Source organism: Diospyros lotus, chromosome 4 (assembly GCF_014633365.1).
Source record: "Diospyros lotus cultivar Yz01 chromosome 4, ASM1463336v1, whole genome shotgun sequence".
In the NCBI taxonomy this organism is placed as follows: Eukaryota; Viridiplantae; Streptophyta; class Magnoliopsida; order Ericales; family Ebenaceae; genus Diospyros; species Diospyros lotus.
The window spans coordinates 9,458,521-9,477,316 of record NC_068341.1 but is presented as its reverse complement, the minus strand read 5'-3'; the positions used below and the strand labels follow the sequence as shown (position 1 = coordinate 9,477,316).

Below are 18,796 nucleotides of genomic sequence, written 5' to 3'. Positions count from 1 at the left end.
CAAATTATCTTTTGAACGTTATCTTAGCTTAACTTCATTCAAACCACTAAACACACCCTTAACTCTACTTGTCATTCCTATGTGTACAAAGACTCCTCTCATCCCAACTTTTGCTCTTATAACCTACCAATAATCCCCCGTCCAGTGTCCCCGGTCCAGTACCCCCAGCCTGTGGCTAATACACGGTAACTGGTCCAGTACCCCCAGCCTTAGGCTAGTACACGGTCCCAACACACGGCCCGAGTTGCTCTGATACCAAAACTGTAGTGGCCCACTACCGGATAGTCCCGCTAGCATAGGATATCCGAAAGGAGGTCATCACAAGTGTGATATAGAACAATAACATACAACACCATAATACTATCCTTAGATAAACTCAGCGGAAGCTAACATAAAGGTTTACAACATCTTAGACCATAGTCTAAACAAAATGAAATACAAGGGCACTAACAAATTTTACAACATAAAATTTTCTCACACTTGCCCTCATCACAAATGCTAACATAGACCATCTAATTTGGAAGGTCTCTGTACACTTCTAACCCTGGGCTTTAGCCCCACTGGGCTCGCCCTCAACCACTGCTCTACTTGTACCTGGAATGACATGAGAGTAAACAAGGTGAGCCACAAGGCTCAGCAAGTGTATTTATAAAGCATGGAGATATAGAATCAAAGGCAGAGATAATCAAGATAGAATAAACAACTCTATGAGGAGATATTAGTATAACGCGACTCATAAGTTCTCGGTTTACATTAATTTCCCATGCCGTGATTATTACATATATTATGCACTCGTTCCCATGCTCATGCATATGCACCAATAGTAGGGAATTTTTTTCTGCATAATTCTCAAGGCTCTCACGGCCTATATATATATATATATATATCCATTCATGAATATACATGCATCAGGAAAATACATCAACAAATGATAACAATTTGAGCCACGCCTTCTGGGTTGATGGCCACCTCACCCGCGTCAAGCGCTCATAGGATATCCTTTCTCATCCACGGACTTAGCCGTCGCGCAAAATAATAGGTGCGCAAATCAGCATAATCATGCATCACATATGCATATCCCCATTTCATATCAATCCTCAATGATTAAGAAAAATCTCAAATCATGCTTAACATGCACAATTACATAAATTAAAGTGTGCACTATCTTATGATCACAGGGTAAATTTTAATACATTTATTGACTCATACTTATAGAAATGCCCAAACCAATATTTACGGTATATTTTTACCCCAATGATAATCGCAAGGAATCAAAATTTATACATGCAAGAAACACTAAATCTTGCATGACACTAGACCCTAATGAATAAATGTCATTCCTTAAGAAATGTAGGGTGACACAAAACCCTGTTTAGATTTTTGCAATGTTCAACAAGAAAACGAATTAATATTGCAAGATTTATCGAAATAAGGAAAATAAAACCCTTTTATCCAACAATGAGGGTTATCAAGAATAATTCAAAAAAACAATGGAAGAACTATACAAAAATCATAATTTTAAACGTAGGAAGGATAGACTACATAGGAAGAGTTGAATAACAACATATTTCAGAAATTTCCAGATTTCAAGCATATTTTCAAAAATCCAATCTGGGCTCAATATTTGGTCAAATACCACAAACGATATACCAAATCAAATCCTAATGAGTCTAGTTTCTGGAACATCAACTGGATTTGAAATCGGAAATAACCACAAGGAGATATTCCACAAAAACCGAAACAAGGCAGAATTTGTAACAGTAATTTACAGAATTCTACATAGAATTCAACAAGGTTGTTATGGGTACAAATCATAACCAAAAATTTCAAATCTTATACCGAATCGAAGCCCATGAAGTCTATTTTATATAAAAATAAATGGATCACAATTTGGATATAACCACAGAGCATTATACCCCAAAAACCGAAGCAAGAACAGATTATTCAAAAACAGAGCAGAAAATTTCCAGATTCTGGGCAAGAATTTACAAGGATACTGTAGGCTCAAAACACAGCCAAAAATTCTAAAAAAATTTACCAAATGAAGATTATCAAGTCTAGTTTATACAGAAACAAACGGACCTTGAATCGGATATAACCACAGAGAGTTATACCCTAAAGAGTACAACAAGGTCAGTTTACTCGAAAGCAGTAAAATTTCCAGATCTTAGCAGGGATTTACAAGGCTATAACATGATCAAATATTAGTCAAAAAATTCGATTCTTGTGTCTAGAATGAAGCTTAAGATGTCTAGTTTACAACCCAACAAACGGATCTCAATTTGGATATAAACACAAGGAGTTATAGACCAAAGAACATAACATGGTCAGTGAATCCGAGAATAAGAATTTAAGAGCAACAACTTAAAAATGAAGGAAACAAGCCTTCTAAGATGGAAACAAGGTTGAAGAACTTGCATTAAAAGATAATCAAGAGAAGAAGAACTTACACAATCATAAGGAGAAGAAGAAGAAGGAGATCTTGAATTTGAAACAAGAAGGAAGGGAACTTGCCTTAGATGGTTGCAAATCCAAAGAGATGAAGACACCCCCTTGAAATTGAAAATTCCATAGTCTCCACTTAAAGCTTCAATGAAGAAGAACAATGGAGGAAGAAGAGACAATCGGGAGAGGGAGAAGAAGAAGGGAACAAGAAAGTAAGAAGAAGAAAAGGAGGGAAAAAATGTGGGAGACTTGTCTCCCAACTCCTTTCAATCCATCTCCCTTTTAATTTTCTCTAATTTGCCCTTCATACTAACACACACAATTCACATATCTCTTACCCATTTTGGTCATTTTATCATTTTCTTAATCTTTTTTCTTTTTAATTAAGATACCATTCTCTATGCCCATGGCCCAAGCCCAAGTCAAAATATATAGCCCAAGCCCAAGTCAAAATATATGGCCCAATCCAATTTAAGGCCCAATGCACTTTTCTTGAGATTTGGGTTCAACCCAATTCATTTACACTTAAGATTTAATTATTTATCAATGGTCTAATTCAAATAAGGCCCAAACCCATTTAGCCCACAACTTTGAGACTTTTTCACACCAAATATTATTTTCATTAATTTACCCCCATTACCAACTCATATAATATTTTTAACAGTTAATTAATAAAGGCAACAACTCTAATGTGCAAACTAAAATACCCATAACACCTAGACCCACTAACGGGTCGTTACAGTTTCTCCCCCCTTAAGGGAATTTGGTCCCCCAAATTCATACCTAGTCAGTCAAATAGCCGGGGAAAGCGACGTATCATCTCATTCTCGAGCTCCTAAGTAGCCTCATCTGGAGGATGACGTTGCCACTAGACTTTAACAAACGGAATTGACCGATTTCGCAACACTTTTTCTTTTCGCTCCAAAATGCTAACAGGCATTTCTTCATATGAAGCATCCTCTCTAACCTCTAAATCTCGATAATCTATCACGTGTTGAGGGTTTGACACATATTTCCTCAATACAGATACATGAAAAACATTGTGCATCCCTAACAACTGAGGAAGTAACGTTAACTTGTAAACCAAGGATCCATTTTCTCCAAAATCTCAAACGGCCCGATATAGTGAGGATTGAGTTTCCCCAAAACTCCAAATTAGCACGCACCTATCATGGCACCACCCTAGTCCATACCTCGAGCTTAACGAGATATTCACCACACCACTCTCCTAACTAGGAATTATTTCATGTTCAACAAAGATAATGAGACTTTTCTTACTATCCGACGTCACTTGCCAACTGGGGTCACTTCCCTTACCTAATTACCAACCTAGCCTCAATCATCTTTGTTTAAGCTACAATCTCCATATTCTCAGACTTATTGGGCTACCTCGATATTCGTGCCTTACATTGAAATAAGCGCATCATCTTGATTTGCGTGTTAACTTCAAAATTTGCACAAGTCACTTCATCTTAAGTCCCGAAACACCTTTGACTGAGCCTCAAAGCACTTCCTTGGTATGTGTGCCTTGACCTTGAAACGCATGCAAATTCTCGATTCTCGTGCATCACCTCAATTCTGGTGCACTATCTCGATTTTTTTGTGCACCGTCTCAAAACACGTGCCCGAACCCCTTTTTTTTTTTTTTTTCCAAAATCTTTGAAATATTAGTAAATCTCCATTTCCTATTTTCTAGGGATTTTTTTTATATATATATATATATTAAGGATTTTCTGGTATATATATTATATATATATATATTTTTTATTTCTCCTTCCTTCTCATTCTTCTCCCGAATTCCCTTCTTCTTCCTTCTTCCTTCTTCTTTCCTCTTCTGCAATGCACAATTAGGGCAACAGCCACCGTGCACCGCCTCCATCGGCCGTCTCCACCATAGCCATCGCAGCACCTGCGTAACCAGCAGCCGCAAGCCACCGCGTGACTTCCTCATGCCCTACCCGCCGATCACCATCTTCTTCTTCCTCTTCCTCTTCTCTGCAACTCACAAATCGGCCAATCAGCAACCGACCGCGAGCCTCGCCACCACCTCCGACGACTGCCATCGCCAGCTCGGCAACCACCCCAGCGTTGCATCGCCATCAGCCACAAGCCATCGCTTGGCTTCCTCACGCCTAGTCACGGATCACTAGCTCCTCCCAACCATCACTACCGGCACAATCAGCCGACACCTTGGCCAGATCCGGTCACGCAGTCACCGTTGCTTACTCCCTCGCACAGCCGTCGGCCCTTGCTCGGCTTCCCTCAGCCGCCACAGCGACCCTCGTCGCCTCTGCAACTGCTGCCATATCGGGGTCGATTCGACCCAATCGGTCTGACCCGACTGGACTCGGCACAAACCGACCCGATCTAACTCGGCCTGACCCGACCAGATCCGACTCGGCCCGACCCGACCAGATCCGACTCGGCCTGACCCGACCCGATCCAACTCGGCCTGACCCGACCCGATCCAACTCGGCCCGACCCGACCGGACTTGATCCGCTTCAGGTTTGACCCACTAGATCTGACCCCTATCTAATTTGACTTATCAGATTAGATCTAACCCATATCTGATTTGATCCATTCAATTAGATCTAACACATATCTGATTTGCTTAGATCTAACCAAATCCATATCTATCATGCCAAGGCACAACACAATGAACCCCCGGTCTCGATGTGGTGCCTGTGTAGTCTTAAATAGAGGATGTCATCCACAGTGCATTTTTGCTCCTTATTTTCGTTGTGAGAGTGGTACTGCTCATTTTGCTACCGTTCGTGAAGTTTATACTATCAGAAATGTCGTCAACCTCTTGACTCCACTTTCGGTAAATGACCGATTTTGGGCTTCCGATACACTTCTCTTTGAAGCTCAAGCCCGGCTTCAAGATCCTGTTTATGGGTGTGTATCTCACATTCTTGCTCTTCAGCAACAGGTTAGTGAGCTGCAAGCCTATCGAGCTTATTTGCAAGATTCACTATTCGCATATTATTCTTCGCATCCCCAACTTGTTCCTCCATTTGATCCAAATTTCAACTGGAGCTCTAGTCCTCCCACCATCCCAGAGGCTACTCTACCTCACCCTGGCGAAACGAACAGTAGCCAGATGCCGCTCTTGGATGACCTTGATGAGCTAGGTCCAGTCATCTTTGGCCACCGCCGACGTCCTTGAGCATTGGCACATTATCAGTTTTTATGGTTTGCCCCCCTCTTTTTTTTTTTTTTTTTTTTTTTTTTTTTTTTTTTTTTTACTGTACGGCTTGATCTCTTGTATTATATTTGAACATATGGAATGAATGTTATGTTTTGAGTACTTTCACATTTCATTCCCTTGTCCTTCCCTCAATAGCATATCAATTACAAACAAATTATCTCAACCTCTTACAATTTTTAATAATTAATCACATCGAGGTAAATGATATCGAATCTTAATTGTCATCTCATTCGAAGATTGGAACTTTACATCCTAAGTCAAGCTACACAAACTTCTGAACCGCCGCGCCATGCTAGTGGCACTATCATGACACTACAATCCCCACGAAAATTAGGCTTAGTCCAGACATAACCTATAGTTCACTCTAGGTCTTCGGCGTTTAATCGTCTCTACAACAGACTGGTTATTCCATATAGAGGGTCACGGTCCCTCAACATGAGCTAACCTAGTGGCCACCTCCCACCTGCATTCAGTGGTCCCTAGCATTAAACCCGTCACTGATAGGCATCACCTGTAGTATTATTCCATGCTAGAGCCATTCCTCATTCCGTGGGTTTCACTCTCTATGGACATCTTGAGACAATACATGGTCTCAATATTCGGCGAACCACTTCATCACCTCTTCACTGCTATAAAGGACTTAACCCCTCATTTTCAAACACAATCAAATTATCTTTTGAACGTTATCTTAGCTTAACTTCATTCAAACCACTAAACACACCCTTAACTCTACTTGTCATTCCTATGTGTACAAAGACTCCTCTCATCCCAACTTTTGCTCTTATAACCTACCAATAATCCCCCGTCCAGTGTCCCCGGTCCAGTACCCCCAGCCTGTGGCTAATACACGGTAACTGGTCCAGTACCCCCAGCCTTAGGCTAGTACACGGTCCCAACACACGGCCCGAGTTGCTCTGATACCAAAACTGTAGTGGCCCACTACCGGATAGTCCCGCTAGCATAGGATATCCGAAAGGAGGTCATCACAAGTGTGATATAGAACAATAACATACAACACCATAATACTATCCTTAGATAAACTCAGCGGAAGCTAACATAAAGGTTTACAACATCTTAGACCATAGTCTAAACAAAATGAAATACAAGGGCACTAACAAATTTTACAACATAAAATTTTCTCACACTTGCCCTCATCACAAATGCTAACATAGACCATCTAATTTGGAAGGTCTCTGTACACTTCTAACCCTGGGCTTTAGCCCCACTGGGCTCGCCCTCAACCACTGCTCTACTTGTACCTGGAATGACATGAGAGTAAACAAGGTGAGCCACAAGGCTCAGCAAGTGTATTTATAAAGCATGGAGATATAGAATCAAAGGCAGAGATAATCAAGATAGAATAAACAACTCTATGAGGAGATATTAGTATAACGCGACTCATAAGTTCTCGGTTTACATTAATTTCCCATGCCGTGATTATTACATATATTATGCACTCGTTCCCATGCTCATGCATATGCACCAATAGTAGGGAATTTTTTTCTGCATAATTCTCAAGGCTCTCACGGCCTATATATATATATATATATATATATATCCATTCATGAATATACATGCATCAGGAAAATACATCAACAAATGATAACAATTTGAGCCACGCCTTCTGGGTTGATGGCCACCTCACCCGCGTCAAGCGCTCATAGGATATCCTTTCTCATCCACGGACTTAGCCGTCGCGCAAAATAATAGGTGCGCAAATCAGCATAATCATGCATCACATATGCATATCCCCATTTCATATCAATCCTCAATGATTAAGAAAAATCTCAAATCATGCTTAACATGCACAATTACATAAATTAAAGTGTGCACTATCTTATGATCACAGGGTAAATTTTAATACATTTATTGACTCATACTTATAGAAATGCCCAAACCAATATTTACGGTATATTTTTACCCCAATGATAATCGCAAGGAATCAAAATTTATACATGCAAGAAACACTAAATCTTGCATGACACTAGACCCTAATGAATAAATGTCATTCCTTAAGAAATGTAGGGTGACACAAAACCCTGTTTAGATTTTTGCAATGTTCAACAAGAAAACGAATTAATATTGCAAGATTTATCGAAATAAGGAAAATAAAACCCTTTTATCCAACAATGAGGGTTATCAAGAATAATTCAAAAAAACAATGGAAGAACTATACAAAAATCATAATTTTAAACGTAGGAAGGATAGACTACATAGGAAGAGTTGAATAACAACATATTTCAGAAATTTCCAGATTTCAAGCATATTTTCAAAAATCCAATCTGGGCTCAATATTTGGTCAAATACCACAAACGATATACCAAATCAAATCCTAATGAGTCTAGTTTCTGGAACATCAACTGGATTTGAAATCGGAAATAACCACAAGGAGATATTCCACAAAAACCGAAACAAGGCAGAATTTGTAACAGTAATTTACAGAATTCTACATAGAATTCAACAAGGTTGTTATGGGTACAAATCATAACCAAAAATTTCAAATCTTATACCGAATCGAAGCCCATGAAGTCTATTTTATATAAAAATAAATGGATCACAATTTGGATATAACCACAGAGCATTATACCCCAAAAACCGAAGCAAGAACAGATTATTCAAAAACAGAGCAGAAAATTTCCAGATTCTGGGCAAGAATTTACAAGGATACTGTAGGCTCAAAACACAGCCAAAAATTCTAAAAAAATTTACCAAATGAAGATTATCAAGTCTAGTTTATACAGAAACAAACGGACCTTGAATCGGATATAACCACAGAGAGTTATACCCTAAAGAGTACAACAAGGTCAGTTTACTCGAAAGCAGTAAAATTTCCAGATCTTAGCAGGGATTTACAAGGCTATAACATGATCAAATATTAGTCAAAAAATTCGATTCTTGTGTCTAGAATGAAGCTTAAGATGTCTAGTTTACAACCCAACAAACGGATCTCAATTTGGATATAAACACAAGGAGTTATAGACCAAAGAACATAACATGGTCAGTGAATCCGAGAATAAGAATTTAAGAGCAACAACTTAAAAATGAAGGAAACAAGCCTTCTAAGATGGAAACAAGGTTGAAGAACTTGCATTAAAAGATAATCAAGAGAAGAAGAACTTACACAATCATAAGGAGAAGAAGAAGAAGGAGATCTTGAATTTGAAACAAGAAGGAAGGGAACTTGCCTTAGATGGTTGCAAATCCAAAGAGATGAAGACACCCCCTTGAAATTGAAAATTCCATAGTCTCCACTTAAAGCTTCAATGAAGAAGAACAATGGAGGAAGAAGAGACAATCGGGAGAGGGAGAAGAAGAAGGGAACAAGAAAGTAAGAAGAAGAAAAGGAGGGAAAAAATGTGGGAGACTTGTCTCCCAACTCCTTTCAATCCATCTCCCTTTTAATTTTCTCTAATTTGCCCTTCATACTAACACACACAATTCACATATCTCTTACCCATTTTGGTCATTTTATCATTTTCTTAATCTTTTTTCTTTTTAATTAAGATACCATTCTCTATGCCCATGGCCCAAGCCCAAGTCAAAATATATAGCCCAAGCCCAAGTCAAAATATATGGCCCAATCCAATTTAAGGCCCAATGCACTTTTCTTGAGATTTGGGTTCAACCCAATTCATTTACACTTAAGATTTAATTATTTATCAATGGTCTAATTCAAATAAGGCCCAAACCCATTTAGCCCACAACTTTGAGACTTTTTCACACCAAATATTATTTTCATTAATTTACCCCCATTACCAACTCATATAATATTTTTAACAGTTAATTAATAAAGGCAACAACTCTAATGTGCAAACTAAAATACCCATAACACCTAGACCCACTAACGGGTCGTTACAGTTTCTCCCCCCTTAAGGGAATTTGGTCCCCCAAATTCATACCTAGTCAGTCAAATAGCCGGGGAAAGCGACGTATCATCTCATTCTCGAGCTCCTAAGTAGCCTCATCTGGAGGATGACGTTGCCACTAGACTTTAACAAACGGAATTGACCGATTTCGCAACACTTTTTCTTTTCGCTCCAAAATGCTAACAGGCATTTCTTCATATGAAGCATCCTCTCTAACCTCTAAATCTCGATAATCTATCACGTGTTGAGGGTTTGACACATATTTCCTCAATACAGATACATGAAAAACATTGTGCATCCCTAACAACTGAGGAAGTAACGTTAACTTGTAAACCAAGGATCCATTTTCTCCAAAATCTCAAACGGCCCGATATAGTGAGGATTGAGTTTCCCCAAAACTCCAAATTAGCACGCACCTATCATGGCACCACCCTAGTCCATACCTCGAGCTTAACGAGATATTCACCACACCACTCTCCTAACTAGGAATTATTTCATGTTCAACAAAGATAATGAGACTTTTCTTACTATCCGACGTCACTTGCCAACTGGGGTCACTTCCCTTACCTAATTACCAACCTAGCCTCAATCATCTTTGTTTAAGCTACAATCTCCATATTCTCAGACTTATTGGGCTACCTCGATATTCGTGCCTTACATTGAAATAAGCGCATCATCTTGATTTGCGTGTTAACTTCAAAATTTGCACAAGTCACTTCATCTTAAGTCCCGAAACACCTTTGACTGAGCCTCAAAGCACTTCCTTGGTATGTGTGCCTTGACCTTGAAACGCATGCAAATTCTCGATTCTCGTGCATCACCTCAATTCTGGTGCACTATCTCGATTTTTTTGTGCACCGTCTCAAAACACGTGCCCGAACCCCTTTTTTTTTTTTTTTCCAAAATCTTTGAAATATTAGTAAATCTCCATTTCCTATTTTCTAGGGATTTTTTTATATATATATATATATTAAGGATTTTCTGGTATATATATTATATATATATATTTTTTATTTCTCCTTCCTTCTCATTCTTCTCCCGAATTCCCTTCTTCTTCCTTCTTCTTTCCTCTTCTGCAATGCACAATTAGGGCAACAGCCACCGTGCACCGCCTCCATCGGCCGTCTCCACCATAGCCATCGCAGCACCTGCGTAACCAGCAGCCGCAAGCCACCGCGTGACTTCCTCATGCCCTACCCGCCGATCACCATCTTCTTCTTCCTCTTCCTCTTCTCTGCAACTCACAAATCGGCCAATCAGCAACCGACCGCGAGCCTCGCCACCACCTCCGACGACTGCCATCGCCAGCTCGGCAACCACCCCTGCGTTGCATCGCCATCAGCCACAAGCCATCGCTTGGCTTCCTCACGCCTAGTCACGGATCACTAGCTCCTCCCAACCATCACCACCGGCACAATCAGCCGACACCTTGGCCAGATCCGGTCACGCAGTCACCGTTGCTTACTCCCTCGCACAGCCGTCGGCCCTTGCTCGGCTTCCCTCAGCCGCCACAGCGACCCTCGTCGCCTCTGCAACTGCTGCATATCGGGGTCGATTCGACCCAATCGGTCTGACCCGACTGGACTCGGCACAAACCGACCCGATCTAACTCGGCCTGACCCGACCAGATCCGACTCGGCCCGACCCGACCAGATCCGACTCGGCCTGACCCGACCCGATCCAACTCGGCCTGACTCGACCCGATCCAACTCGGCCCGACCCGACCGGACTTGATCCGCTTCAGGTTTGACCCACTAGATCTGACCCCTATCTAATTTGACTTATCAGATTAGATCTAACCCATATTTGATTTGATCCATTCAATTAGATCTAACACATATCTGATTTGCTTAGATCTAACCAAATCCATATCTATCATGCCAAGGCACAACACAATGAACCCCCGGTCTCGATGTGGTGCCTGTGTAGTCTTAAATAGAGGATGTCATCCACAGTGCATTTTTGCTCCTTATTTTCGTTGTGAGAGTGGTACTGCTCATTTTGCTACCGTTCGTGAAGTTTATACTATCAGAAATGTCGTCAACCTCTTGACTCCACTTTCGGTAAATGATCGATTTTGGGCTTCCGATACACTTCTCTTTGAAGCTCAAGCCCGGCTTCAAGATCCTGTTTATGGGTGTGTATCTCACATTCTTGCTCTTCAGCAACAGGTTAGTGAGCTGCAAGCCTATCGAGCTTATTTGCAAGATTCACTATTCGCATATTATTCTTCGCATCCCCAACTTGTTCCTCCATTTGATCCAAATTTCAACTGGAGCTCTAGTCCTCCCACCATCCCAGAGGCTACTCTACCTCACCCTGGCGAAACGAACAGTAGCCAGATGCCGCTCTTGGATGACCTTGATGAGCTAGGTCCAGTCATCTTTGGCCACCGCCGACGTCCTTGAGCATTGGCACATTATCAGTTTTTATGGTTTGCCCCCCTCTTTTTTTTTTTTTTTTTTTTTTTTTTTTTTTTTTTTTTTTACTGTACGGCTTGATCTCTTGTATTATATTTGAACATATGGAATGAATGTTATGTTTTGAGTACTTTCACATTTCATTCCCTTGTCCTTCCCTCAATAGCATATCAATTACAAACAAATTATCTCAACCTCTTACAATTTTTAATAATTAATCACATCGAGGTAAATGATATCGAATCTTAATTGTCATCTCATTCGAAGATTGGAACTTTACATCCTAAGTCAAGCTACACAAACTTCTGAACCGCCGCGCCATGCTAGTGGCACTATCATGACACTACAATCCCCACGAAAATTAGGCTTAGTCCAGACATAACCTATAGTTCACTCTAGGTCTTCGGCGTTTAATCGTCTCTACAATAGACTGGTTATTCCATATAGAGGGTCACGGTCCCTCAACATGAGCTAACCTAGTGGCCACCTCCCACCTGCATTCAGTGGTCCCTAGCATTAAACCCGTCACTGATAGGCATCACCTGTAGTATTATTCCATGCTAGAGCCATTCCTCATTCCGTGGGTTTCACTCTCTATGGACATCTTGAGACAATACATGGTCTCAATATTCGGCGAACCACTTCATCACCTCTTCACTGCTATAAAGGACTTAACCCCTCATTTTCAAACACAATCAAATTATCTTTTGAACGTTATCTTAGCTTAACTTCATTCAAACCACTAAACACACCCTTAACTCTACTTGTCATTCCTATGTGTACAAAGACTCCTCTCATCCCAACTTTTGCTCTTATAACCTACCAATAATCCCCCGTCCAGTGTCCCCGGTCCAGTACCCCCAGCCTGTGGCTAATACACGGTAACTGGTCCAGTACCCCCAGCCTTAGGCTAGTACACGGTCCCAACACACGGCCCGAGTTGCTCTGATACCAAAACTGTAGTGGCCCACTACCGGATAGTCCCGCTAGCATAGGATATCCGAAAGGAGGTCATCACAAGTGTGATATAGAACAATAACATACAACACCATAATACTATCCTTAGATAAACTCAGCGGAAGCTAACATAAAGGTTTACAACATCTTAGACCATAGTCTAAACAAAATGAAATACAAGGGCACTAACAAATTTTACAACATAAAATTTTCTCACACTTGCCCTCATCACAAATGCTAACATAGACCATCTAATTTGGAAGGTCTCTGTACACTTCTAACCCTGGGCTTTAGCCCCACTGGGCTCGCCCTCAACCACTGCTCTACTTGTACCTGGAATGACATGAGAGTAAACAAGGTGAGCCACAAGGCTCAGCAAGTGTATTTATAAAGCATGGAGATATAGAATCAAAGGCAGAGATAATCAAGATAGAATAAACAACTCTATGAGGAGATATTAGTATAACGCGACTCATAAGTTCTCGGTTTACATTAATTTCCCATGCCGTGATTATTACATATATTATGCACTCGTTCCCATGCTCATGCATATGCACCAATAGTAGGGAATTTTTTTCTGCATAATTCTCAAGGCTCTCACGGCCTATATATATATATATATATATCCATTCATGAATATACATGCATCAGGAAAATACATCAACAAATGATAACAATTTGAGCCACGCCTTCTGGGTTGATGGCCACCTCACCCGCGTCAAGCGCTCATAGGATATCCTTTCTCATCCACGGACTTAGCCGTCGCGCAAAATAATAGGTGCGCAAATCAGCATAATCATGCATCACATATGCATATCCCCATTTCATATCAATCCTCAATGATTAAGAAAAATCTCAAATCATGCTTAACATGCACAATTACATAAATTAAAGTGTGCACTATCTTATGATCACAGGGTAAATTTTAATACATTTATTGACTCATACTTATAGAAATGCCCAAACCAATATTTACGGTATATTTTTACCCCAATGATAATCGCAAGGAATCAAAATTTATACATGCAAGAAACACTAAATCTTGCATGACACTAGACCCTAATGAATAAATGTCATTCCTTAAGAAATGTAGGGTGACACAAAACCCTGTTTAGATTTTTGCAATGTTCAACAAGAAAACGAATTAATATTGCAAGATTTATCGAAATAAGGAAAATAAAACCCTTTTATCCAACAATGAGGGTTATCAAGAATAATTCAAAAAAACAATGGAAGAACTATACAAAAATCATAATTTTAAACGTAGGAAGGATAGACTACATAGGAAGAGTTGAATAACAACATATTTCAGAAATTTCCAGATTTCAAGCATATTTTCAAAAATCCAATCTGGGCTCAATATTTGGTCAAATACCACAAACGATATACCAAATCAAATCCTAATGAGTCTAGTTTCTGGAACATCAACTGGATTTGAAATCGGAAATAACCACAAGGAGATATTCCACAAAAACCGAAACAAGGCAGAATTTGTAACAGTAATTTACAGAATTCTACATAGAATTCAACAAGGTTGTTATGGGTACAAATCATAACCAAAAATTTCAAATCTTATACCGAATCGAAGCCCATGAAGTCTATTTTATATAAAAATAAATGGATCACAATTTGGATATAACCACAGAGCATTATACCCCAAAAACCGAAGCAAGAACAGATTATTCAAAAACAGAGCAGAAAATTTCCAGATTCTGGGCAAGAATTTACAAGGATACTGTAGGCTCAAAACACAGCCAAAAATTCTAAAAAAATTTACCAAATGAAGATTATCAAGTCTAGTTTATACAGAAACAAACGGACCTTGAATCGGATATAACCACAGAGAGTTATACCCTAAAGAGTACAACAAGGTCAGTTTACTCGAAAGCAGTAAAATTTCCAGATCTTAGCAGGGATTTACAAGGCTATAACATGATCAAATATTAGTCAAAAAATTCGATTCTTGTGTCTAGAATGAAGCTTAAGATGTCTAGTTTACAACCCAACAAACGGATCTCAATTTGGATATAAACACAAGGAGTTATAGACCAAAGAACATAACATGGTCAGTGAATCCGAGAATAAGAATTTAAGAGCAACAACTTAAAAATGAAGGAAACAAGCCTTCTAAGATGGAAACAAGGTTGAAGAACTTGCATTAAAAGATAATCAAGAGAAGAAGAACTTACACAATCATAAGGAGAAGAAGAAGAAGGAGATCTTGAATTTGAAACAAGAAGGAAGGGAACTTGCCTTAGATGGTTGCAAATCCAAAGAGATGAAGACACCCCCTTGAAATTGAAAATTCCATAGTCTCCACTTAAAGCTTCAATGAAGAAGAACAATGGAGGAAGAAGAGACAATCGGGAGAGGGAGAAGAAGAAGGGAACAAGAAAGTAAGAAGAAGAAAAGGAGGGAAAAAATGTGGGAGACTTGTCTCCCAACTCCTTTCAATCCATCTCCCTTTTAATTTTCTCTAATTTGCCCTTCATACTAACACACACAATTCACATATCTCTTACCCATTTTGGTCATTTTATCATTTTCTTAATCTTTTTTCTTTTTAATTAAGATACCATTCTCTATGCCCATGGCCCAAGCCCAAGTCAAAATATATAGCCCAAGCCCAAGTCAAAATATATGGCCCAATCCAATTTAAGGCCCAATGCACTTTTCTTGAGATTTGGGTTCAACCCAATTCATTTACACTTAAGATTTAATTATTTATCAATGGTCTAATTCAAATAAGGCCCAAACCCATTTAGCCCACAACTTTGAGACTTTTTCACACCAAATATTATTTTCATTAATTTACCCCCATTACCAACTCATATAATATTTTTAACAGTTAATTAATAAAGGCAACAACTCTAATGTGCAAACTAAAATACCCATAACACCTAGACCCACTAACGGGTCGTTACAGTTTCTCCCCCCTTAAGGGAATTTGGTCCCCCAAATTCATACCTAGTCAGTCAAATAGCCGGGGAAAGCGACGTATCATCTCATTCTCGAGCTCCTAAGTAGCCTCATCTGGAGGATGACGTTGCCACTAGACTTTAACAAACGGAATTGACCGATTTCGCAACACTTTTTCTTTTCGCTCCAAAATGCTAACAGGCATTTCTTCATATGAAGCATCCTCTCTAACCTCTAAATCTCGATAATCTATCACGTGTTGAGGGTTTGACACATATTTCCTCAATACAGATACATGAAAAACATTGTGCATCCCTAACAACTGAGGAAGTAACGTTAACTTGTAAACCAAGGATCCATTTTCTCCAAAATCTCAAACGGCCCGATATAGTGAGGATTGAGTTTCCCCAAAACTCCAAATTAGCACGCACCTATCATGGCACCACCCTAGTCCATACCTCGAGCTTAACGAGATATTCACCACACCACTCTCCTAACTAGGAATTATTTCATGTTCAACAAAGATAATGAGACTTTTCTTACTATCCGACGTCACTTGCCAACTGGGGTCACTTCCCTTACCTAATTACCAACCTAGCCTCAATCATCTTTGTTTAAGCTACAATCTCCATATTCTCAGACTTATTGGGCTACCTCGATATTCGTGCCTTACATTGAAATAAGCGCATCATCTTGATTTGCGTGTTAACTTCAAAATTTGCACAAGTCACTTCATCTTAAGTCCCGAAACACCTTTGACTGAGCCTCAAAGCACTTCCTTGGTATGTGTGCCTTGACCTTGAAACGCATGCAAATTCTCGATTCTCGTGCATCACCTCAATTCTGGTGCACTATCTCGATTTTTTTGTGCACCGTCTCAAAACACGTGCCCGAACCCCTTTTTTTTTTTTTTTCCAAAATCTTTGAAATATTAGTAAATCTCCATTTCCTATTTTCTAGGGATTTTTTTATATATATATATATATTAAGGATTTTCTGGTATATATATTATATATATATATATTTTTTATTTCTCCTTCCTTCTCATTCTTCTCCCGAATTCCCTTCTTCTTCCTTCTTCCTTCTTCTTTCCTCTTCTGCAATGCACAATTAGGGCAACAGCCACCGTGCACCGCCTCCATCGGCCGTCTCCACCATAGCCATCGCAGCACCTGCGTAACCAGCAGCCGCAAGCCACCGCGTGACTTCCTCATGCCCTACCCGCCGATCACCATCTTCTTCTTCCTCTTCCTCTTCTCTGCAACTCACAAATCGGCCAATCAGCAACCGACCGCGAGCCTCGCCACCACCTCCGACGACTGCCATCGCCAGCTCGGCAACCACCCCAGCGTTGCATCGCCATCAGCCACAAGCCATCGCTTGGCTTCCTCACGCCTAGTCACGGATCACTAGCTCCTCCCAACCATCACTACCGGCACAATCAGCCGACACCTTGGCCAGATCCGGTCACGCAGTCACCGTTGCTTACTCCCTCGCACAGCCGTCGGCCCTTGCTCGGCTTCCCTCAGCCGCCACAGCGACCCTCGTCGCCTCTGCAACTGCTGCCATATCGGGGTCGATTCGACCCAATCGGTCTGACCCGACTGGACTCGGCACAAACCGACCCGATCTAACTCGGCCTGACCCGACCAGATCCGACTCGGCCCGACCCGACCAGATCCGACTCGGCCTGACCCGACCCGATCCAACTCGGCCTGACCCGACCCGATCCAACTCGGCCCGACCCGACCGGACTTGATCCGCTTCAGGTTTGACCCACTAGATCTGACCCCTATCTAATTTGACTTATCAGATTAGATCTAACCCATATCTGATTTGATCCATTCAATTAGATCTAACACATATCTGATTTGCTTAGATCTAACCAAATCCATATCTATCATGCCAAGGCACAACACAATGAACCCCCGGTCTCGATGTGGTGCCTGTGTAGTCTTAAATAGAGGATGTCATCCACAGTGCATTTTTGCTCCTTATTTTCGTTGTGAGAGTGGTACTGCTCATTTTGCTACCGTTCGTGAAGTTTATACTATCAGAAATGTCGTCAACCTCTTGACTCCACTTTCGGTAAATGACCGATTTTGGGCTTCCGATACACTTCTCTTTGAAGCTCAAGCCCGGCTTCAAGATCCTGTTTATGGGTGTGTATCTCACATTCTTGCTCTTCAGCAACAGGTTAGTGAGCTGCAAGCCTATCGAGCTTATTTGCAAGATTCACTATTCGCATATTATTCTTCGCATCCCCAACTTGTTCCTCCATTTGATCCAAATTTCAACTGGAGCTCTAGTCCTCCCACCATCCCAGAGGCTACTCTACCTCACCCTGGCGAAACGAACAGTAGCCAGATGCCGCTCTTGGATGACCTTGATGAGCTAGGTCCAGTCATCTTTGGCCACCGCCGACGTCCTTGAGCATTGGCACATTATCAGTTTTTATGGTTTGCCCCCCTCTTTTTTTTTTTTTTTTTTTTTTTTTTTTTTTTTACTGTACGGCTTGATCTCTTGTATTATATTTGAACATATGGAATGAATGTTATGTTTTGAGTACTTTCACATTTCATTCCCTTGTCCTTCCCTCAATAGCATATCAATTACAAACAAATTATCTCAACCTCTTACAATTTTTAATAATTAATCACATCGAGGTAAATGATATCGAATCTTAATTGTCATCTCATTCGAAGATTGGAACTTTACATCCTAAGTCAAGCTACACAAACTTCTGAACCGCCGCGCCATGCTAGTGGCACTATCATGACACTACAATCCCCACGAAAATTAGGCTTAGTCCAGACATAACCTATAGTTTACTCTAGGTCTTCGGCGTTTAATCGTCTCTACAACAGACTGGTTATTCCATATAGAGGGTCACGGTCCCTCAACATGAGCTAACCTAGTGGCCACCTCCCACCTGCATTCAGTGGTCCCTAGCATTAAACCCGTCACTGATAGGCAT

At 40.5% G+C, this 18,796-nt stretch overlaps 3 protein-coding genes across 3 annotated transcripts; all 3 read left to right on the top strand.

The window, feature by feature from the left end:
* Window positions 1–5,102: 5,102 nt before the first annotated feature.
* LOC127799654 (LOB domain-containing protein 18-like) lies at window positions 5,103–5,615 on the top strand. Its single transcript, XM_052333874.1, has one exon. It carries the CDS (start codon window positions 5,103–5,105, stop codon window positions 5,613–5,615), a length of 513 nt encoding a protein of 170 aa, XP_052189834.1.
* Window positions 5,616–11,418: 5,803 nt separating this feature from the next.
* Window positions 11,419–11,931, top strand: LOC127799653 (LOB domain-containing protein 18-like). The gene has a single exon (XM_052333873.1). The coding sequence runs from the start codon at window positions 11,419–11,421 to the stop codon at window positions 11,929–11,931; it is 513 nt and encodes a 170-aa protein (XP_052189833.1).
* Window positions 11,932–17,739: 5,808 nt separating this feature from the next.
* On the top strand, window positions 17,740–18,252 carry LOC127799652 (LOB domain-containing protein 18-like). Its single transcript, XM_052333872.1, has one exon. The coding sequence runs from the start codon at window positions 17,740–17,742 to the stop codon at window positions 18,250–18,252; it is 513 nt and encodes a 170-aa protein (XP_052189832.1).
* The last annotated feature ends 544 nt before the right edge of the window (window positions 18,253–18,796 follow it).